Source organism: Meleagris gallopavo, chromosome 20 (assembly GCF_000146605.3).
Source record: "Meleagris gallopavo isolate NT-WF06-2002-E0010 breed Aviagen turkey brand Nicholas breeding stock chromosome 20, Turkey_5.1, whole genome shotgun sequence".
In the NCBI taxonomy this organism is placed as follows: domain Eukaryota; kingdom Metazoa; phylum Chordata; class Aves; order Galliformes; family Phasianidae; genus Meleagris; species Meleagris gallopavo.
The window spans coordinates 6,370,683-6,394,037 of NC_015030.2; the positions used below are offsets into that span (position 1 = coordinate 6,370,683).

At 48.6% G+C, this 23,355-nt stretch overlaps 1 protein-coding gene across 2 annotated transcripts in view; it reads right to left on the reverse strand.

Moving 5' to 3' along the window:
• MAP2K6 (mitogen-activated protein kinase kinase 6) overlaps positions 1-23,355 on the reverse strand; it is a 45,302-nt gene that overhangs the window by 12,706 nt on the left and 9,241 nt on the right. For both annotated transcript variants that reach the window (XM_010721466.3, XM_010721465.3), the window contains exons 2-11: positions 14,049-14,115; positions 12,834-12,882; positions 10,627-10,740; positions 9,397-9,516; positions 8,590-8,706; positions 8,089-8,140; positions 6,019-6,146; positions 5,291-5,368; positions 4,277-4,416; positions 1,496-1,541 (exon numbers count right to left, since the gene is read on the reverse strand). In XM_010721466.3, coding sequence (XP_010719768.1) covers positions 1,496-1,541; positions 4,277-4,416; positions 5,291-5,368; positions 6,019-6,146; positions 8,089-8,140; positions 8,590-8,706; positions 9,397-9,516; positions 10,627-10,740; positions 12,834-12,882; positions 14,049-14,115 — 911 coding nt within the window. The remainder of the gene's footprint in view (positions 1-1,495; positions 1,542-4,276; positions 4,417-5,290; positions 5,369-6,018; positions 6,147-8,088; positions 8,141-8,589; positions 8,707-9,396; positions 9,517-10,626; positions 10,741-12,833; positions 12,883-14,048; positions 14,116-23,355) is intronic.

Below are 23,355 nucleotides of genomic sequence, written 5' to 3' on the forward strand. Positions count from 1 at the left end.
AAAACAACCAAACACAACAGAACAGCAACCCTCAACCACAGGACCTCACAACATTCATGTCAGCCATAAAATACCACAGCATTGAGATGCTCTGGAGAGGTGATCCAAGAACCTAATTCAATAGAAATGCACTCGCTTGCCAATGGGTATTAATGCTGCAACAGAGAGAGCTGCGCTAGTGAACCTTTTGATAAAAGGCCATTTGGCAAAGTTCAGAAATGCACTTAAAATATGTATGTGTTTATTCAATAGTAATTAAAAAAAAAAAACAGGAAAAAAGAAAACAACATAAACCTCAAGCCTCTTTTTGTCTGAAATCAGTATTTGGGCAAACTGTGTGTATATCAGATCTATATAAAGAAAAACTGCATTACAGGGCCCAGCAAAAAATGCCACTGGAATTATTTATTGCTTACAATTCACTTTTGAAAGGTGCGGCGATTTCTGGCATGTCTTGCAGCCAGAGAACACCTTCAACCCTGGCACCTTTGCATCGTGGAGGTCCCAACAACTTCAAGCAGAGCAGCACTGAGGCTGAGGATGTCACCCCCTGGATGACACAATGCACATCCTAAGGGCAGGAGACACCAATACCCAGGGAACAAAGTTAGGCACTTTCCAGCCTTTAGCTGTCAATCAGGTGACAGTGAAAAAGAGATGAGATGCTTGAGTGAAACATTGGCTTCCCATGCTCCCCTGCTTTTGGTCAGCTTTTAGCAGCACCAGGATCAATACCACAACATCAGGAGAGAGACAGGCCATGAAGCTGTGGAGCTCTGGTAAAAAAACCTCAGCACAGACCATCCTGTGCCAGCTCCAGCCCAGAGCTGACTGAGTTACGTCAAAGTCTGCACTGCTGGAAGTTCCTCAGCAGTTAAGTGCATCTGACTTGAAGCCCTGCACTGCTCTACATTTCCTTCGTGGTGAGCCTTTATCAGCATCTTCTTCCTCAGTTATTCCTCCTTCCTAGACATGCTCACAGTCATGGGTCAATGTGAGTCAACTCAATAACCGGAATTATTAGTCACAGACTTGTCTCTGTCTCTAACATTCAGAAATCACTCTGTCCAAAGTTTCCTCTCCCAGCACATCATGGCAGGAGAGCTCAACAGATCGCCCCATTCCTGCAGCCCTCATGTTGCAAGCACTTGGCTTCAGTGTTTGAAGCTGTCACACAATCCCAAGAGGAGGACTTTACCCTTGCTAAGTGATTCTCTGCAGCCTCATTCTTATCCCTTAGCAAATCTGTTCACTGTTTTACATTTTTTCTCCACTGATCTGACTGGAATAGCACTTGATTGACACCTCCAAGAGCATCTCTGTCTTGCAGCACCTTCCCAAGACACTGAAGTGCCAGCATCCTCATTTCTGTTATGAAAACTGAGATGCTAAGTATCCCAAATCACCAGCCACTTCTGGAAACCCTGAGTTCAGCATTTCATTACAACCCACCTCAGCTCTGAACCAATACACTGTTTAATCCAGGCACACTCACCATAAGCTCTGGGTATGTTGGCCGCTCTTTGGAATTCTTCTTCAAGCTTTAATGAAAAAAAAAAAACAAAATTGTTCAACGTTACACTCTGCGTGAAAGTTAAGTAAGCCCATAAAATCATACTCTGAGAAAAGCAAAGCTTCAAGTCACTGTAGAGTAAGTTTAGCCACTTATCCATACACTAAGCAAACAGCTTAGCCATTGAGGACACCTACAATAAATACAGCCACTGGCTACACCAGTGCTCTAGGTCCCGGATCCGCAGACACCCTAAACAACAGTTAATGCTCTGCCAGTTGCTGGGGTCCAGATACAATTGGTTTTTTGGGTACTATCCAGGAGGTCAGCTACCTCGGGTATGGCTGCAACCTTTGATTGGGAGTGGTGACCGAGTGGCTCCAAAGCACATGTACAATTATTTGTTTATCAGCCCGCTGTTATCAATGGGGACGGTTAGATGGGACATCCTTTTTTCTCCTCTCCTACAACAGATGGCTCTGGAGAGTTGTAGCTGGAAGTTATTTTGGTTTCCCTCCTGCAGAAAATAGTTTTTAAAAGACAGGACGTAATCGCTACTCACTTCCTGACAGTGTATTTAGGGGAAAGACACTTGGAGCAACTTGAAAAGATCTTCACACACGTACACGTCGGTGGCGGGGAAAAGGTGTCACACTGAGCAAAACAAAAGTGAGAACCTCGGTGATGATAAGTTGCTCCTCTGCTGGGATTTGACGGAGCCCAGAGGAAGCAGAGTACACACACTGAATAGATATTTCCTGCTTGCTGTGTGTAGTGGGCTCGTGTTCAGTGTCATGTTGTGAATGAACAGAGGAACCTAGTAACGATACGTGCCAATATCGACGAACTGGAGGTACGGGATGTGTCACATCCTCTGGGCTGAAAAGCAACCCAAGCTGAGATGCTAAGGTGAATTTCAAGGTTGGCGTGTTCAGAAGCAGGATTTGGGTATAGTCCTCTTAATTTAGACCCTCTACAAACAAAACCCTTATTCCCAGGTTACTAATACCAGGAAATTTGTTGACACTTTACTGATACCCATGTAAATCTTTGGGAACAAAGAGCGCATTTGAATCTGATGCTAGCTCAGATGTCCCAGGAACTTCCCTGCATTAGCTATAGGTCACGAGAGCTGCACCACCCACACATGGTGCAGTTCACCCTGCCACCTGTTGAACTGCAGATAGCCTTAAACCAGTCCTGATACACTGACTTGATGTGACATGGTCTGCTGTCAGAAGTTCTGACTCAGACAGCACAAAACCACTACAGTCCACAATCAAAGTGCGCTCCTATTCCATGCACTTCTACTGGGCTGAGGGGCCTTCAGTGATCCTAGATGGTAGGTTTTGCAAAGAGAGGAAAAGCCATATGCCCTACAAAGCACAAGCTTTCAAGATATAAGTGCTGCTCAGCAGGGTCATTCTTCTCATTGCAACCACCATAAACAGCAATGGATTTCTTGTTCCTAAATCAGCCCAAGGCATTAGCTGCAAGAAACCATGCTTGCAAATGCAAAATATGCCTCCATTCAGTGGGGAAGAAAAGCCTGCCTGGCACAAACAGGCAACTTAGCAATAACAAGCAGTGAGCCAGCAGCACGGGAGATAGGCAGCTGGTCCAAAATCCCAGTTTGGGTCTTACAAAAATGGTGGGCATTCTGCAAGAGGGTTTTTCCAAGCCAGCTCCCACCTCCCAGAGACACAGAGCAGCGTGGGCGTGTGCAGGTATTCCCCAGTGTGGGTTGGTGCAGACGAATACAGGGACCTCGAAAACATGTTTGGACAAGACTCCAAAGAATCCGAGTGTCAGTACTTAAAGTTCCCATGCAGGAGTGGCTGATAATCCCCTTCCTGGGTCACAGCAGAGCCTGCTGGGCTCCAGGCCCTGACACTGGCAGCTCGGGAACAGGCTCACATTTCTGTATTTGTCGATCTGCCGTCCTTTCTTGGCTGCCCCGCAAACCACCATCCACCTGCCAACTTGGCAAGCAGCGGATGGCACTGCAGCGCCTGGAAAATACAAATGCCTCCCAGGCGGTTTCCAGGGAAGCTGGAGGGAGAAGCAGTCAGGAGCCGTGGGGCCGCTGCCAGCTCTCTGTGAACCATACGACGAGGGCAGCTGTGAGTCTCCTCGGGTGCTGGGAGAGCCTGAGCTTTCACGCAGCGCTCCCGGCCTCCAGACAGCACTCATCTGCTCCAGCCCTTTTCCTACGACGCAGCCAAATTCTCCTGCTGCTTCCAGCTCTGAATCCTGGGGAAAACAGAGCAGCAGCCGGAGGGCCCCGGTAGCGGGATGGCCATGGATGGGGCTGTCGTGGCGCAAGCTCTGTGCTGTGCCTGCCCTCAGTGCTGCTTCCCTCTGGAGCGGGGTGGCAGGAGGACACGGCCATTTCTGGGCTCTGCTCACCTTCCCTGTTCTGCACTGCCAACCCTGTGCTGTTCATACAGAGACAACCAGCTGAGAAATCCTCCTTAATCCCTTCCTCCCGTGTCCTCTAACAGGCTGAGCCCGGTCCTTAAGCCGTGAAGGCCGTCACAGCCACCATCACCACACCAAGGACGCGCAGTCCCAGCCCAATGCCAAGACAGCGCAGCTCAGCCCCTATCCTGCAGGTGTGAAGGCACAGTCCTTACCCTGAGAGGTTATGGTTCACAACCATCAGGTTGTACCCCAGTGTGGGGATGGGGACAGCACCTGCTCAGCCTCAGCTGGTTGGGGCCTGCAGGTCCAGGGGGGAGGGGTGAAGGATGGTTTGTTTACCATTGCGAGGTAAAATCGACGAACTCTGCTGAGAACTTTTCCGCTGGGAGCTGCGGCGATGGCTCCTCCACCACCTGCTTGAGCTGCTGGAAGGGCGTCCCCCAGGAGTCATAGGGAAAGCGCAGGATGGCCAGCTCGATCTGGGGAGACAGCACCCAACCTCAGCCCTGGAGCACACCCCACAGCCACCCCATAGGATTTTAACAGCTTGTGCTCCCACCCGTGCGCCCACACCACCTGTGGTTTTTTTGGCTCTGCATAAACAAATGGCATCTCATCACCCCACCAGGCTACAAGGCATCACATCTTGCATTTTACATCCCCTAGTATATAAGGAAGTCCTGAGAAGACCCAGCAGTTTCCACATTCAGTCCTCCTCACTGCCATCCTGTTGCATATCACTGGGGAGAGGTTTCAAGTTTAAAAAAAAAAAAGCCATATTGCAAAGGGTACCTGTGCTATAAAAAGGCAAGCTGATGGCCTCCCCTTAAACACTGCTTCTCCTGGTGTGCAGAACGTATCATCAACACCCAATGCCTCCTCCTCCAAGACTTTACTAAGCACTCGGTGCTGGGAGTGCTGTTTCAGATTGGAATCCAGCCTGCTGCATTGATGGACACCGTTGCCTTAGCCCATGCTGCCATCTCCCGGCTGCCTGCAGCCACCACAGCATAGCTGTCCCTATCAGGGTGGCATGCTGCAAGGCCAGCCACAGGTTGGACATCCAGAGGTTGGCCAACGTTTGGACATCCCTGGGGGTCAGTCCTGCCATGCCAATGCATCCAAAGCAGCAAGGATTTTGCAAAGCAGCTCCATCCCCCTTACCCTCTACCCTACCACGTACTTGCTGGTATCTTGTAGAGCTGTGTACCCCTTCCCACCCTATCACATTCCCAGGGAACTACTGCCATCAGTATCAGGGAGCTATGGGGAGGAAAATGAATATACAAAGCACAGCCAAGCCTCCAGCACTGCTGCAACCCCCAGATTGCTCTACCATTGTGATCCCCCTACCATTGTGATCCCCAGGCTCCAGATATCAGATTTGACGCTGTACCCCTTCTGGTTCAACTCCGGGTTAATTCTTTCAGGCTGCAAAGAGATGTAAAGCAGTTAAAAAAGAGGGATGGACCCAGTGCAACACCTGCACCCAGGGCTCTCTGACCTCAGAGGGGTCTTTCAGAGATGTCAGGCCAGGGCCACGTAGCCCATGCTGCAGCTTGCTCCCTTGGCCACGGTGGCACCAGATGCAGCCCTACATCCTTGTCAGTAGGGGCAGCAGTGAAATGGGTCACCAGAAACACATGGTACCTGCACCAGGGAATGGGGTGATGCGGCATATCTGGCACAAAAAGGAGTGATGAGCCTCAGTTCCTCAGGACTCTGTGCATCCACTCCACAGAAACCAAGTCCAAAGGAGTGTTTTCTTCCCAGGAGAGTACTGTTGTCCCCAAAGGGCAAACGGCAAAAGTGCAACAGGGAGTAATTACAGAGCCTTCCCAAGGTCATGGGGAGGCAATAAGGCAGGAAGCTGTGCCCAGGAGACCTGATTTGACCTGTGAGATCGACCTCTATCTCTGCTCCTTTACAAGCAGTTTCAGGGATATGTCTTCCAAAACAAGGCCCCAGGACAGGCTGGTGGCTGATCCTTCCCCCTTTAGGACGACCTGACACCCAGGCTCATGTTCCTCTGGCTGTCCCGCAGCAGCTTGCACATGCAGCTTTTCGGCATCTCAACTTACAGCCATGTAGGGTTTGCATCCTGCATCCATGGTTTTAGCAACCGAGTCAACGAGGTAACCGCTAATTCCAAAATCGCACATTTTCACCTGCCCCTGCGTATTGATCAACACGTTAGAGGGCTTTACATCTGCAAGAAGGAACACATACCACAGTCACTGTCACGCATGGGTGGCTGAGCCAAGCCAAAAAAGCCAAAGAGCTTCCTATCAGCAGAGGGCACCAAAGGTGCCCACGCGAACCCCAGCGTTGCACACACAGCAGAAGCCCAGCTGGCTGCAGGGACTGCACATCCAGGTGACTGCCTCATGGGCCTATTGCATGTCCTGTGTGTGTCCTTTCATTTGCATGCTCCTCTCACTGGTTTGGGGAGGTGAGAAGAAACCCTGTACGCAGCCAGTATAAGCCAGGGATGGCCACAGGCATCAGAGCGCTCACAGGGAACAGCTCTGCAGAGCTGAAGACATCTCTAGGGAATGTCTGTGCAAGGCTGGAGCACTGGTGAGCCTCCAGTGAGGCTGCTCTCGTGTCAGGACAAGGAAAACCACAGGGCAGGGATGACAGGCAGACAGGAGAGGGTGAAGAGCAGTGAGGGTTGCAGTGGAAGAAGGAAGCAGTAAACTGAGATGAGGATCAAGATTTCAGAAGTGGCCTCTAAATTTAAAGATCCCAAGCTTGAAGGCAGTGTTAACAGCAGCAGGCGTGTGGGTGCTCCACACCTTATGGAAATCAGGCGAGCGTCTCAGCTATTTATTACTGCCAGATTTATCTGCTTCCCATCACGGCCTTGTAATCCTTGGTGCCTTCGTGTTTGCATAATTCTCATGAAGGTGGTTATAATCACCATCAGCAAGGGAAATTAAGGCACAGAAAGAACCCAAAAGTGATGTCCAGCTTGGAGTACAGGGGCTTTCCTGCACAGTGGGGAATCCTCCCTGCCTGGGCTACTCCCAGGTGGAATTTCAGCACAAAGTCCATTTGCTGATCTGACTTATATGCCCAACACAGGCTTCTATCTTCTCTCATCCCAGGTCTGATCCTCAGAAGGGAACAATCTTGACACCCAGAAAGAAGAGGTCACTTCTGCAACAAGGTCATCTACCTACATGTGATAAACTATGAAAAAGAAGTGCTGAAAAGGAGACCAGAAGCTGCTTTGTGTCCTGCTCTTCAGAACTGAGTGGCTTACAGATTATTAACAACCACTCTCTCATCAGTGTTTCGCCATCAAAAGCCTCAGGTAGCTGAGATTCTCACCCATCTGTTATTATCTCAAAATAAGATGGTTTTCAGTGGAAATCAAACAAGCAAACAGAAATCCAGAAGCTGAGCAGCATTTTTCCACCCACTGCAAACGACACAGAAGGCAGAACTCAACCTCCAGCCACATGCAGTATCTACAGAACATGACCACTTGTTGGAGCTGAACTGTTCCCTTTGGCCCAGCAATCACACTCCAGAGAGGGCTTTTTCCTCCTTATGATAAATTGAAAATGATCCTTTAGAAAGAAAGAGATCAAGCAGCAACACTGCAAATTTCTTTCTTTTGTGGCATCCATGAGATGCAAAAAGAGAAATGCTTAAAGAGAGTATTCAAGAGTTCACTTGAAGCTATGTTCTATGATTCTATGTTAAGTATGGAACACACTGCCCAGCTAGTGTTTGAGGAAGCCCACAGAAGGGGATGGGGATGGTTAAGTCACTGCCAGAATGGAGAGGCCTGCACAAAGCCTGATCCAGAGCACAGCAAAGTCAGAAGGAAGAGTCTGCTTTAATTTTGCAGAGGTAGTGAAGCACACCGTGGATTCAGACCACGGATTAGGGAAACGTAATCCAGAGCAAACAGCTCTTTCTTTGCCAACACAATCAGGCTGGAGCCCACTTCTCTGCTCCAGCTCCAGCTCCAGCATGGAGTTTTTAAAGAGCAAATCAGCAGACATTTCTTCTGACGTGGCTTCTGCTAGTCATAAAAGAGAGCATCTGGGGTACTTTGGGAGCCCTGCGCCTGGCTGCGAGGCCAGCCCTCAGGAGGCTGATGGGACAGACAAACAGCAGCACAGCCTGGCTCTTACCTCTGTGGATCACGGAGAGCTTACTGTGTAGATGTTCTAGTGCTTTTACAATCTGAAAGAACAAATCTAGAGTGAATCACAGCTGGCAGCACTGCGATGGGGAGGCAATGCTGACTGCCTTCCCCCCCATCCTCACTGGACCTGCCTGGAGGGAAGGAGCTACATCTCTCCTGTGTCCTGCACCCTGAGGTGACAGCAGGCACCCAGGGATCTCCCAGGGTGCCAGAATCCTAATGGGAAGGTAGAGGAGCTGTGGGGTCCTCCCCACACCCAACACTGTGCCGCCTCTTAGAGGCAGTGTGCACAGCCACATTTGGGGGGTATTTATGGCTTATAAATGACATCACCCAAGACCAAATACTGGAAGCCACCTAGAAACGTCCATATGGGCTGGCCTGTGGACCTTGCCCAGTGCAAACACTGCTGGGAGGCTGGTGATGCAGGACTTGGCTCAGAAAAGAAACATCCTTTTCCTTCCCTCCTCGCCCTGCTCATACTCACAGAGACAGCTATTTTCCCTAAGATGTCCTCAGGAATCGTCAGGCCTTTGTCAATGACATGCTTGTAGAATTTGTCCAGTGAGGTATCCATCAGCTCCATGCAAATCCACACATCTCCCTAGAGGATAAAAAAAGCAGATATCTGCCTATAGAATGGATCACCCTTTCCTTTCATGTGCAGTCATCTTCTTCGGCACTGTCCTCCTTTGCTGTTCTGTTTGCCTCTTTCTCTGTCATCTAAAAGTCACTCAGCAAAACTGAACTACTGGGCATTCCCCTTCTCGTCTCCTCAGCTGGAATTAAGTGCTGTCCACCTTCCCTACCATTTAAGGTTCATTTTCTGCTGTATCTTCCCAAAGCAGAGTCTCTGTAAGTTAGGAGTCCTGAAAGTTATCAGGACTGAGGTTCCTACATGCTCAGGTCACTCTGTAAATGCCCAGTCAGGAAACGTTCAGCTCTGTAGAGCTACACTTAAACCTCTTCAGTAAATCTTGCACTTCAAAGCTTTCCATATTTTTGACTTCATGTGGAGGAAGTCAGGGACAATTCAGGACAATATTTACACTATCAGATCAAGCTGTAGATCAGCATCGTTGGCACTTGGGCATCCCCACCACACACAGCCAGCACCAAGCCCTTCTCTGCTCACCAAGAAATAAGTGTAAATGAAAGTCCTTCAGCTCAAGGTTGAGCAAATTCCAATCCTACCATACCTCATATCTAGTTTAAACAGTTGCATGTGGAGCAAGCCCAGGCAATTCAGAGCCTGGAATAGGATCCAGCATGGTCAATTTGCAGAGTGCCATACCTCTCGGAAAAGTGCTCCATAGAAAGTAACGGTGAAGGGGCAATCTACTGTCCTCATGGAGATATCCAGATCCATCAATAACCTCTTCTGCTCTTGGCTGTTCACCGTGGCTCGGATGCGCTGGAACACAAAGCAGTTTAGCATTGGCTGGCAGCATCTCTGCACCATGCTACTGCAGCTGATGGTGCCCAGGTTGGCCACCATGCCTTGACGTCGTGCCTTTATCCTTTGTCACACCTCTGCCATTGGCACATCCCAAGCACACCCACCCAAATGCCACAGAAGGTGGATGAAGAGGTCTCCTCACCCCAGTTCAAAATGCAGGTGTTCTGCTCTTCCCTACAAATGCCACCCTTTTTTACAACAACCAAAAGACACTGTGATTTAAGAGAGGAGAAAGTAGCAGGAAATCAAATTCTAGGCTGGTGGAAAGCCTTTTGGAGCTGTAGTGCACATCTATTCCATCACTGGACTTTGGGATAAGATGGCATCATTCCCAGAGCCCAAGGCCATGTGCTCCTCATGGCTTTGGCAAGTGGGCACTTCCCAGTCTCCCAAGGAAGAGATGTCATCTGTTTGCTCATAGCTTCCAGTTTCTGCATCTTTTTTTCGCCTTTTTTCTTATTCTGAAAGGAAATTTGAGCTAAAACTCAGTCCTGTAAAAATTGGCCTTTCCCAAGGTACAAATTTTCCCATGACTATTTCCTTAAGCTGCAGGCTTATGAGTCAAAGCTGCTGTTATGAAAACTTTTCATAATAGCATCAACAAACCTGTCGTGAACCAAGACCCCACTGCAGCAGTCAAAATGTGGGAAAAGAAAAAAAAAAGCCAACAAAAATTCCCCATTCCAAAGAAACTAAAACAATACCAGCTGAAGAAAATGATCTTATGCAATTGAATTTACAGTACAGTCTTCTTTATTAGTACTATGCAGAGGTCTGAATTGAGGTTTGCTAGAAAAATACATGCATACTTTAAAGAAATGATGGCAGATTGCTTCTAGAATTCTAGCAAAGACAGACATGTTGCTACCCAGATGAACCGTGATGCTTGAGCTACATTATGTATCATTCTTCTTCAACACACCCAATTTTTTTTAAATGGGGCTTGAATCTACTGAATGTGTGAATCAGCACTCTTTGCCCCGAGAAGAAAGAAGATTCCAATTGGAAAGAAGTTGGTCCAGGCATCCACACAACACACACAGAAAGCACGGAGGCTCACTCTACCTTCACTGCCATGATCTGCCCGCTAGGCATGTGCCGCATCTTCTCCACCACCCCGTATGCACCTCGTCCCAGCTCGGAGATGGGCTCCAGGTCATCAGCTTTCACCTCAAAGTTCTGCAGGGAGAAAGCCATTAGCAAGAAGGCGGCTGCAAGGAGCATCATTCCCCTACAACCTAACCCTGAGCACGTAAATTCATCTCAACTGGGTACCTCCCTATCTGCTCCATGAGGCTACAAACAAAACCATGGCCCCCAGCAGCTCTATGGAGGATTAACTACTTCACAGTAATTAGCAGAGCTCTGGGGTTGATGCAGGAAGGAGGACTCCTTGGTGGGATGCCACCTGCATCCTCCCACCCTTCACCTGCAGCCTCCGCATCTGTTAGGACATGGGATGGAAAACCTCACAGCAGCCTCCCCACAGAAATCACCTTCAGCTTTCCTATTTCTTTTTTTAAATTTCCTCCCTCCTCTTCCTCCTCCAAACACTCAAGGAAGCATCCCCGGTTTGTTTCGAGGCTTATTTCTTCAGACCTGCAGGTGGCCCAAAAGCTAGCCGAGTGTGCCCCGATTGTAAACCACAAAGGATTTATTTTGTCTGGCCTTGGAGGTCTCCTTCTGCTGGCCTTACACAAAGGATAACTTTGTTTGGAGCCTTGCATTTTAACCTGCCCTTCTCCCTTCTGCTGTGATATTGTGCAGCAGCCCTATTTCTTTTTTTTTTGCTTATTATTATTTTTGGATCTTTAAAATATGCTCTCGCTACTAAAACCAGCCATTCTGTTTGCTGAACGCACCACCACATCAGTCAATCATCCTACAGAAAGAAGCGGGTTATAATGAACTGATTCACAGCACATAATCCCACACCGCTTTTTGCCTGCGCAGCAGAAAAATCCTGCAGTCCGACCCGTGCCTGCAAGGGCCCATACACTGTGTTACTGTGCTCAGGCTCCATCCCCTGCACAAGGAGCCCTCCTCAACGTTTCTGCATGATTTAAGCATCGCCGACTGCCTGACACTGCTGCTACTGTTCCATGGGACCCTCTCCAGGAAAGCACTTTGACGTGCTCTGAGCTCTTCAAATTAGCAGGGAAGTTTAAAGGGAGAAGGGGAAAGTGGATTTCTCCAGGGATTGGGATGAGTGTAGGAAGAGGGGAGCGCATCCTAAAGGAACTGGCTGGACAAATAAGTGATGGGTCCACGGGAAATTCAAGCCGTGGCACATTGGCCTCTCTGAGATAGCCACAGATCTGCATCCATCAGAAAGCCCAAGTGTTGTGTTTTAGAAGACTGCCTCTCTGTTTCCATGCACAGAGCACAGGGAGGGCTGGGATGGATGTTCCCCTTCCCTCGGATTGCAGGGAGCAGGGATTTTCCTGGAGCTCCAGCGGCAGCATTGCTCTGCCTCGGGCTGCACCGCTATGCTCAAGAGGCATCTCACACTCTTGTCCACCTCCCAGCTCCTCCCCATGCCAGGGAAAATACCAGATCCAAAATGAAAGAAAAGCATCCAAAGATAGACGACATAAAACACCTCTGCATTAGTATTTCACTTCATAAATTAACTGGCTGACACCGAGGCCTATCTTTTGCACCTAATAAATTTATTGCCCAGCTTTAAAGCGTTTCGCTGAATGCTGCTGGGCCATTTTCTCCTATCAAAATAGCTGTACTTGGTTTGGGGTGTTTTTTTTCCTGCTGTGTTTTTATAGCATCGGGTGGACAGGTTTCCATGCTGTCAGAAAGTTTCGCTTCCAGGACAGGAAGATCTACCCTAAGTTAAGACTCTCGAGGAGAAGGCCTCTAGTATTAGCAAAGGGAAATAATTTGGATGAGGGCTTTAAATCAGCAAAGCAGATGCAAAGGAGAGTAAAATCTGCTGCTAGCAGTCTCTTGGATTGTAATGGATATTTCCAGGGGATTAGCTGCACCTTATCCAGGTCAAGGCAGGAATTTCCAAGGTGGAAAACACAAATGGGACCCAGGAGTGATAGGTGAGCACTTGGAGCATGGTCAGTAGCAAGAATGCCACTAGCAGGGCATTCTGCAGCTGCCCCAGGGCTGCACATATAAATTGCTGGTGTGTGCCAACCTGCCCTATTTTGGCTGCAGTGAAGTAGGAAGCAATGCCAGCAGCAGCCTGCCTGGAGCAGGAGGGTCACCTGTCCCCAAAGGTTCCTCCTCACCATAACCTCCAAGCTTACCTCCTCGCCAATAGAGATGCAGGCTTTGGAGTCTAGATCCCTGGGTGGCCTGCAGGAGAGAAAAGAGAAAAGACGTGAAATGTTCCTTAAAGGCCCTATTTTCCATCAACAAGTATTTAAAACCCCCAAGCAAACCAGCAAACCAGCAGCCCTCACACCTAGTGGGTCTCTTAGCTTCGTTGGTTCAATAGATACAACCAAGGTCCTCAAAGTCATCCTAAAAAGGTGTCAGGAAGGCAGCTGCTGGAGCTGGCATTCCTCACATCCATACCCCGTGTGAGATGTGCTCCTCCAGCAGGCTGGGACTGCAGCCTGGTCCTAGGAAAGGCAAGTGAGGTGACAAGCACCAAACCTCTGTCAGACCATATGAAATATGGACTAAGTGGGTATAAAGGTCAAAAGCAAAAGCTCGTTTCCATTAATCCTTTCCAGAAATAGCAAAGGCAAGATGGGGAGGGCTCAGCTTCTCACCACATCTTCCACCTTCTCTCGGGGAAGGGAAGGTGCCAGCTCTGCACTGCCAGGGATGGGGCTCTTGGGAAGCACCTTGCTTCCAGCATGCAGAACTGATTTTCTTTGCCAAAATCATTGCCCATGGCATGAGCACAGCATGGAATCTGAGCTGACCCACTCTAATGAACACAAAAATTAGGATCTCAGCTTTCTCATGGTGTGCATTCACTGGCTGCTGCTCCAAAATGCCCAGGGATTGCCTTAGGGAAAAAGGGATGGAGCTCTGATCACCAGTACAAGGTAATGGGCTGATAAAAGGCAGTCCTCAAGGAGTCAAGAAAGCCAGGCAGCTTGGAGCTGGAAAAACTGCCATAAAAACACAATGTTTTCTTTTGCAAGGCTGAATAGATAGGGAAAGAGGGTTCTATGCCTCGACCAAATCAATCTGGGTGGAAGAAGTGCCACAGGGGTTAAGATCAGATGCCCATGATATTTTCCTTTCCCTGGACACATCACGAAGCAGCAAATGAGACACAGACCATGGCAGCTACAGGCAGGGTGCAATGGGGCTACACCAAAAATACAGGGGTTGCTAATTACAGTCTTCTCTAACGGTGCCACAGCGAACCCAGGCACTGTCCTGGGGCAGGGTCTTATTACCCAGACCTGCAGGGATGAGCCCAGCAGCACTCCCAAAAACACTGGAAGGCAGCTGGGGCCCGTGGTTTGCTTTTCATTCTCTGTTACTCTTTGGTGACTTACGTGGAGCTCGTCTGTGGTTGCTCAAATGCTTCTTTAGGAATTTTCAGCCCAGGGTTTCTCTTCTTGCCTGTGAAACAAGAAAGAGGCAAAATTAAAGAAAGGCCTTTTTTTTTTTTGGTGGGAGGGGGTTGGTGGTTAATTTGCGAAATACAGCTTGCCTATATTTGTTGACCTTATTTAACATAAATGCCAGGCCAGGCTGGTGGTGTAGACTCGGGGCACAGAGTTCAAAACATAAAGTGCCTTTGTTCAGCAATGCTTCATTTAGACCTGCACGGTCTGGCTGCCAACTTGGTACAGAACACAGGCAAGAGCTCTGGCAAAGGCAGCCCATGTGAAAATGCAAAAAGAAAGGTATTTCTCCTCCGTCGGCCCTACCCATGTAGAATCCCTTCAAATGTTTCTTAGACAGATTTTAAACCATAACTGTGAATGCCGGCAGGATTAAAAACCTTTTTCAGATTGAATCTGAACGTCCAGAGCTACATTCTGACTCTGTTCAAACTGACGTTTCACCTCTTGGTCATTAAAGTTATGCAAACCCAGCAAAAATACAGCAGAACGAAGTTTGCAGGCTTCAAAGCCATTTGTTTCTGTTCATGCTGACCGGCCAAGCCATTCTGAGCTGGATGCAGCTCAAGCTCTGAAGCAGTTCAAATGCAGCCTGTGCTGGAAAGGGAGTCCAGCAGGCAGACATGAGAGCCAGGCAGACAGAGAAACACAAGAAGCTTTTTATGACTAAACGTATACAGCCACACTTCAACACAGGGTTTTGAATTCACGGATAGAATGACCTGAAAACATAAGTCATGTCACCAAAACCCCAAGGTAAACCTCTGGCTGTTTGGGTGTGTAAGAAAACCCCAGCTGCCCCCCAAAAAGGCACAGGCATCTAATTTAGGCATCAAACATTTTCAACCTAACAATTTATATCAATTACTCTTTCTTTTAAGCATGAGTTTTACTCTTTATTCTCAACACTCTCCTTCATGTTTGAGTTTGTTTTTCCCCTTGACACAAGCCCAGGTCGATAGAAGTGTGCGCATCCCACTGCTGGAGGGGTGCTAGATCAAAGTGCAAGCACCCAGCTCTGAAAATAACCTTTTTGAAGCAATTAGTCAATGCAGACTGCCAACTTTATTTGTTGCTGTTTGTCTGTTTGCTCCAAAAGACAAGACTACGCTCGCTCTGCTTGGCAAAGAGCAATTCCAGGATGGGACAGGCTGCTGCAGCCCAGCTGACACCTCGTGGGAAAAGCATTCATGGGAAACCGCCATGCACACTTGCTATTGTTGCTAGAAATCTGCAGAGCAGCAAACTTACAAAGCAAAAACCAACCGACCAACCAAACAACAACAACAACAAAACCAACAGGAGCTCCAGGCAGCTCCCGGTCCAACACAGAAAAGGCAAACTAAAAGAAACAAGGTCACTCAGAGACATGAGGAATAGCTCTCCATTTTTCCAAGAGGTAGGAGCTGCTCTGAAAGGAAGTACAAATAAATGTGAAGACAAGTGCAGGAATTTCTACAGCTCGCAGAGCTGTTTGTGATCCTTTCACTTCTCAATTTCCCAGTTGCACATAGAAGGCACACCAGAGCACACCAACCCTGCTATGTCAGATCCCATTTCTCACCCGAGCTCTGCACGTGGGATCCAACAGGGTGCTAAATCCATAGTGGTGCTCTTGATGTTGTCATGTTTTAGCTTAAAAAGGAATCTCACAAACACAGGACTTGCAGTGCAAACAAACAACCCCTGTTCCCCAGCAGTCTCCCATTCTCCCATCCCACCTCTGCCTCCAAAACCTGCCCGCATCCTCTTACAGTTAAAGCAAACAACACAATCACATCCAGAAGGAAAGCAGTATTTTCATCCTCATTCTGCACATGGGAATAAGACAGAACTTCTCCTACAAACACTCAGCAGCCATCTCTTAGCACACCACTACTTCTGCACATTGGTCATCCATCCATCCATCCATCCATCCACTCTGCTGCAGTGATGTGCACGCAGCCACCAAAATAATAAGGGAAGCAAGTATATATTTGCTTTGTTTCTCCTCTGTTTTTTCCTTGATGGATTTGCTTGCACAGCCTCAGGTGCTGCAGTCATACCTCACAAGCTGCTCTCAGGTGGCTCTAGGAGAGCACAAATGAACCGAATGGAAATTACCCTCATTTGAACATGAATCAGAATCGACTGCGCAGCACTCAATCTTGCCATGGTTCACAAGTGGTGTCAGCAGAAGAACTAAGTAGCAAGATGACAAACCCAAATAAATATTAAAAGCCCTCCGCCTTCTGGTGAAATAAAATCTGCACTTTGGGGAGTTTATTTTCCTTGTCTCTTCTTCACAGAATACAATATTTTGAAACTTTGCCATTTTTTTGAAGTACAATCTGTTCACATGTTCGAGTTGCCAAGACGCAGACACAGCCTAACGGTTCTTTGGGGTTTTCTTTTTGAGACAGAAGAAAGCAGTGGCAGCAGCACAGAGAACACATGGGTCAGGACTGAGCTGGGAAGGCCTGTGAGTGGGAACTGCTGTGGGAGGACTCGAATTTTAGCCATCCTGCAATGAAGCATTAGCCATCTTGGCCATGAAGAATTCGCCATCCTGACCATCAAGAGTTTGACATCCTGACCATGGAACGTGAGCCATCCTGACCATGAAGAGTTAGCCATCCTGACCATAAACATTGGACATCTAGACCATAAAACATTAGCCATCCTGACCATAAACCATCAGCCATCTTAAAATGAAGAGTTTGCCATACTAACCATGAAACATCAGCCATCCTGACCATGAAATGTTAGCCATCCTAACCACGAAGAGTTAGTCATACTGAAAGGAAGCATGAGCCATCCTGACCATGCAGCAGGGACCCCCTTGCTGGCTCTCCCAGATGCGTGAGGGAGCTCAGCCGAGGCTCTACAGCTCCTCCAAGACATGAGCCCTGCCTAAGTAGCAGGCTCTGCAAAAGTGGGGGGACCCTGGAGGGTGAGCAGCAGGGATGGGAACAGAGCACCCAGTGCCCAAACCATTCCTTGCATATGTGCAGGGAAAAGGAAAAGAAGGGGGAAAAAAAAAAAAACTAACCCTGATTGCTTTGAATAAGCACAATGGGGAGGGCATAAGCAAGTGGTCTGAGCTGGTCAAGACCTGCTGCCAAATGAACAGTACATGGGGAAACCCAGCAAGAGACCCCAGGAAGGTAGGCAGTGCTGGGTCCCACGTGTCTGAGGCACTTATGTCTGAAGGTTTTTTTTTATTTTAAAGAAATGTTAGTCCCAAGATCAGTTCTTTTCAATCACAACTGCCAAACAAGCTGTCAGATAACACCCTCCAGTTTGCCACAGCAGACACCAGCTTTGAACGACGGCGCTGGATGAAACTGCAGCTTGCTGAGAGAAGTCATCTGTACAGAGCTCCAAACGTGGAGGCAGCTCAATCACACAGCAAATTGGATGTTACCTGCTCCATCCACTAGAAAAAAAATGGTATTTTTCACAGCGCTTTTATGAATCATTATTATTTTTAGCTTTGCTTCCTAAAGAAAATCATCACATCTGTGCATCTGCCTGCGTCCCTCACGGGAAGTTTAAATCCAGTGGCCAACTTCATCTAACAGAGAAATGGAGCTCTGGAGACTGCAGATCTGGGCAGCAGGTGGCACAGGGCAGGTGTTCAGCATCAGTACAAGGGCTCACTGCAGCTCTGAGCATGGAAAGCCCCAGCGAGGTACTGCACAAAGCACAGAGTGCAGAAGGCTCACGGTCTGACGTGCAGATGTGACTGCACATCTGCTCCCCAGCATCCAAAAAGCTGTGAGTTTTCCATGTAAACAACCATCAGTGGCCCATCAGCCTCACAGCTTCCGTGCTAACGCTCATCTGAAAGCTCTCCCCTGCAATTTCCCGTGCAGAGACCTTCACAAACACCCACCTCAAAAGCCAAGTTTTAAGAATAACTGAGAAAAAAATATATATATTAAAAAAACAAAATTGGTTTCAAGAGGTGCACAGAGACATCTCCACCCTTGTTCTGATCCAGCAGAACACCCCAGGTGTACATAACTTAAATCCACCTCCTTTTGCAAGCAGTTACAAACACGATGTACTGCAATGGCCATCTTTAAACCCTTTGGTTTCCAACCCCAGTCCTTTAGCCCTTCTGTTTCCAACCCCTTCCCTTCAGCCCCACTGCAGCATCGCTGCTGGAGCCACGTCTGGAGGCAAAACTACAGCAGGAAAAAGAAAAACTGACTTAATGAAAACACGTTAAATACTTCCCTGTGAAGGTCTTAAACCAATTCCTCCGGGAGGGGAGAAAAATACAGCCTCCAATCGGCTTGTTAACCTCTTCCCACCATTGCGCCGAGATTAATGGGGCTGGCCCCGTTCTATTAGAGCAATGTTAAATATCAATATTGAAAAATGAGACTTCAAAGCTTCATGGCGGAAGGGTAGGGAACATAATGGGGAATAATAAAGAGGAAGACAGAGGAATTTGCTGCCCACATATGCTGTAGCAGAAAACAAACCTTCGCTTCTGAAGGAAAATCCCATTCCCCATCTCCAGACTTTTCTTTGCAGTCAAAAACTTTTTATGATTTAATCCAAAGTAAATGGTTCCTTGCCACAAAAAGCTCCTATTTCCTTCAAAGGATATTAACCAGTTCTGTCTTCACCACAATTTATTATTAAAGCCATGTTCAATAGCCGTGCAGCAGCACTTTCTTTCACATAACACTCTTTAGCACAGAGTTTGGTGGTAAAATTCCACAGGAGGGAAATGCCTCTTTCTGCTCCTTTTGAAGAGATAAAAGCAGCTCGTTACAATTCCTGGGTTTTTGTCTGGTTTTCTCAGAACTCGTGAAAGCCAAACGATGCCCCTTCCCTACTTTGTGTCCTCAGCTCTGCCAGCAACACCCCATCCAAAGTGAGGGCAGAACGGAGATGCTCGGTGCATTTCCATACAAGGGCAAATCAGCATCTCCTCTGCAAGACCGAGAGCTCATGACCATGGCTTGCTGCAAAACCTCAAGCTGAAACACCTCTTGAACAACCAAGAAATTAGATTTACTTTTTGAAGTCCCATACGCCCTGCAAATGCCCAGTTCTGCAGGCTTCCAGTGAAAATACCCAAAGTTTTGAGTTACTAAAGATCATCCTGTAGCTTTATTCTTTATGCTTGCAAATTATTGAAGGTTAATGCATGCAAAATGGTTGGAGCTGATGAAAGCCTCCTGGGAAGCTCTCCTCCCATCACTTCCATCTCCTCCCATCACATTTCCAGGGCTGTGTGATGCTCAGAGCCAGGAGCAGGCAGGGTAAGCAGCTGAGCTCCATAAACCCCTGTAGACACACAGCTTCAGACAAGCCCTTGTTTCTGGAGGAAACCAAAAGCTCCACGTGGTGTCCATACAAGCACCATGAAAGTGAGCCTGAAAATCTGTTTTCCAGCTCCTTGTTAAAGGAATTAGCATGCAAGAGGCTCTTAAAGGCTCAACACAAAAGCCAAGCTAAGGACTAAAGTGCTTGCTGTGCTTTATTTGCCTCCCTGAAAAATAATTCAGGTGCTCTCTCCTTGCTAACAAGCAAGCCTGGCCATTTGTGGCTGCTCCTCCATCACTGCACTGCTGGGATGAAGACTCTGCTTCTCCTTCATCCCCGTCCTCCCTCATGTTGTTTGCAAGAACTCCTTGGAAACAGCCAGCTTGGAATCTGTTTCCTTAACAACTCAATGCAGGGCTGCTGGGAAAGGGGCTGCAGCAGCTCCAAGCTCCTACATCCTAGGTTCCAGATCCCAGCTCCTGGATCCCAGCTCCAGCCCCTGAGCTGCACTCCATACCCGTGCTGCAGCTCACACTTCTCTGTCTCTTTTTTCTTTTTTCTTTTTTTTTTTTTTTCCCCTTAGAAACCGCATTTGGGGACAGGAAGCAGGAAAAGCAAGGGAGCTTTTGTGATTGTCATGGATGTGGCAAGATCCGGAGTCAGGATGTGCCTGAAACACAGAGCCAGGCACAGAGACCAGGGCACAGCCCTGACTTCCTCTGACCTTCAGCCCTCCACTCCTCCCTTGCTTTTCTCCAAAACCAATCCATCAATTAGTCCCATTTAACAACACGGTGACGGCAAACCCTGCATCCCTATCTGGCCAGACAACGTCTGGAAAGCTGTGCAGCTGGAAGCCTGCAAGCAGAGGATGCTGCATGCATCCCAGTACAGTTCCCACTGACCACAGCAGCACGCCACCCTGACTCTCCTGCTGCCCCACACCACGATCCCATGGCCCCATCTGACACTGTGAGCACCCACACCGCTGGGACTGCTGCAAGGCTCTGCTCACTCCTATGACTCAACTCTGCAACCTGTAATCAACCCTGAGCAGGAGAGGCCCCAAACCAAAATAGCAGGGTTTCTGCAAGGAGGTGCACGGTGCGAAGGTTGTGCAACGCCCTGCTGCTCGCTGTTGCGTCCCGATGCAAGAGAGCTGCGTTTCCAGTCTGTGTCAGCTCTGCCCAGGTGCAAACACAATGCAAAGATCTCTGGGTGTGCTGCAGGGTGAGCTCAGCCTCCTGCAAGGGACGGGTCAGGAAAGCAGCACAAGAACGAAACACGTGAGGAAGGCCATGCAGAAAGCTTTGCACTCAGCAGGCTAATCTGTGTGCTCCTGCAGTGCTGAACCATACAGCAGCGACACCAAACTGTGCAAATATCAGAACCCATTTGCCTGCCTTTCAATAAGCTCTGTATTTCCGTAATTCAATTTGGAAGGTAATTTCCTGATTCAGGCTCAGCTCTTGTACTCTGCCCATTTTTCTCTTAACACATCCTGCAAACAGGCTGCAGGCTGCCGTGTTTATTTGTGTCAATACAGAAAGCAGAGGGCTGCCATTTCTCCCTATCTGCCTGTATATTTTGGTTGCAGGAGGTCAGTGGGCCCTCTGGTATGGCTGCACCTCTGCATGTTGGAGGCATTAAGAGCTTTGGAATGGAAGGGATGCTTTGATTGGGGTTTGACATGAGTCCTGCGATGATGTAGGATGAGAGTGATGGCTGCACCAGGGAAAGTTCAGGTTGGATATTAGGAATTTCATCTCCAAAAGAGCAATGATGCAGTGGCACAGCTGCCAAGGAATGGAGGAGTTACCAAGTCCAGAAGTGTTCCAGAACCGTGGGGATGTGGCACTGAGGGATGTGGTTATGGGCACGGAGGGAGTGGGCTGAAGGTGGACTTGGAGATCTCAGTATTCTTTTCTAACCTTAATGACTCTGTGATCCTAGTGAGCCAATTCTATGCCTCCCCAGATCCCCACCAGCCAAAAATGAACTGAGACCTTGGGTTTCACTTCCCAGCCAAAACAGATGCAATACAAAACAGCCCCAAATCCATCACACTTCAAGTGCTAACGCAAGTGGGAGATGCTAGATAGGAGAGTTTTGCTTGCCTACGGCTTTCAGCACAGGTCACAGGAGGTTTTCATATTAAAAATATTACAACACTTTGGCTGAAGGCATCCCACATGCACATCCACCCAGTTCAGTGGCCGGGGGAAAGGGCACAGCTGGGTGCAACCAGCAGCAGCGATGTCCCAGCACACAGAGGCACACAGCTGGGCACAGCTGGCAGCAATCCCCCCAGCACGGTGCAGCACATCCCTCCTGGGCACATCCCACACAGAGGGGAGGTGGCAGGTTGCAGGGATGTGCCCACTCCGGTTCCAGCTCCGATGACCCTGGCCGTGGCCACGTTGCACAAGGTTTGTTTGTGTGTGCCGAGCACTCAGGTGTGCTGCAATAACGAGTTAAGGCACAAACACGCCTGGGTTCTGACTCACACCCACTGGAGTGAAGAGCCATGGACAGCCACTGGGGGATGCTGCCTGTGTTGCGTGGAGTCCGAGGTCCCATTCTCCTTAGCACCATGCAAGTATACCTCCAAACCCATCTGCAGTGGTTATGGGGATGCTTGCGGAAAAACATGTCACGTGTAAAAAAAAAAAAAAGAAAAATGGACAGTTTGCCTGCACATACAGCCTACTTACAGTGAAAAACCTATTCCAGCCTGCTCCTGTCCCAAATGCCTCAAATCTCACAAATCACTCATAGCCACTCCACACCCAGGTGGGCACCCAGCACTGGGGACAGCATCCCTGCAGGGCTCCTGCAATGAGCTCTGGGAAGGATGTGCCAGCACTGGGGAGAAATCCCAGCACGGAAATTACACCAATATCTCCCCTCTGCCTTCACCATCTTTCCATCTCGGAGCCTGCGTGCTTTGCTGCTATCTCCAATTAGAAAACCCACAGCACTGCCACCCAGGGAAGCTGCTGCTGGGAGCCTGCAGCCCGCAGTGCGTTTGGGGAGGGACTGCTGCTTTGTTTCCAAACCATCGGCTGTCTGCTTCCAGTGGGAGTTTGCTGGAATCCAAACTGGAGAAAAGCTCCTGGAATCCACCCGTGGAACAAAAGGGCTTTTGTGCAAGAGGAGCTGGAGGATGAGGCTGCTCTCATTGCTGCTACCTTCATTTCTCTACTTCGTCCACCAAAGGGCACCTGCCAGCAGCGGTGGGAGGCTGGCACATGTGGGTGGGCAGATGGACATAAGGACACACAGACACATGGACACGTGGACGTACAGGCAAGAAGACACATGGATATGTGGGCATAAAGACACAGAAACACACAGACACACTGACATGTGGACACAAAGGCACAAGGACACAAGGACACAAGGGCATGCAGACACACGGACACGCACACACACAGCCTTAGCCATGCTGGGAGCACATCAGCCTTAAACCCTCCAACCACAGCCCAGCTACAAACACTTCTGTCCTCACTAACATACCCACTCTATGGAAAACTCAACAGAGGAACAGAATTCCTCTACTGCTCAGCTGAGCCCCAAAGGAACAGCTTTCCTGTTGCTGGGACACCAACCCTGGTGCCACACCAAGCCAAGGCACGGTGACATTCCCTCTGCTCCGTGCTCAGCAGCCACAGGAGGTTCATTTTGCTGAGATGGACTGAACTCCCTCAGCATACTGCAAACGTTGGACATTTACGCAATGCCATGGAGCCATCTCCTGCTGCTGATTCACTGCATGTAAACCTGAGTTTATAATCTCAAGAAAAGCCACCTTTAGATAAAACAGGCAATTCACGTTCCAAGCACAGTAGAGAGAGAAATACCCATTGATCCTGTAATTCTGTTTGTTGGGCAACACGATCAAGATTCTGACCAACATGACTGTGTTCTCCCCCATTAAGAACCCTCTTCTATTCATTTCTCATCT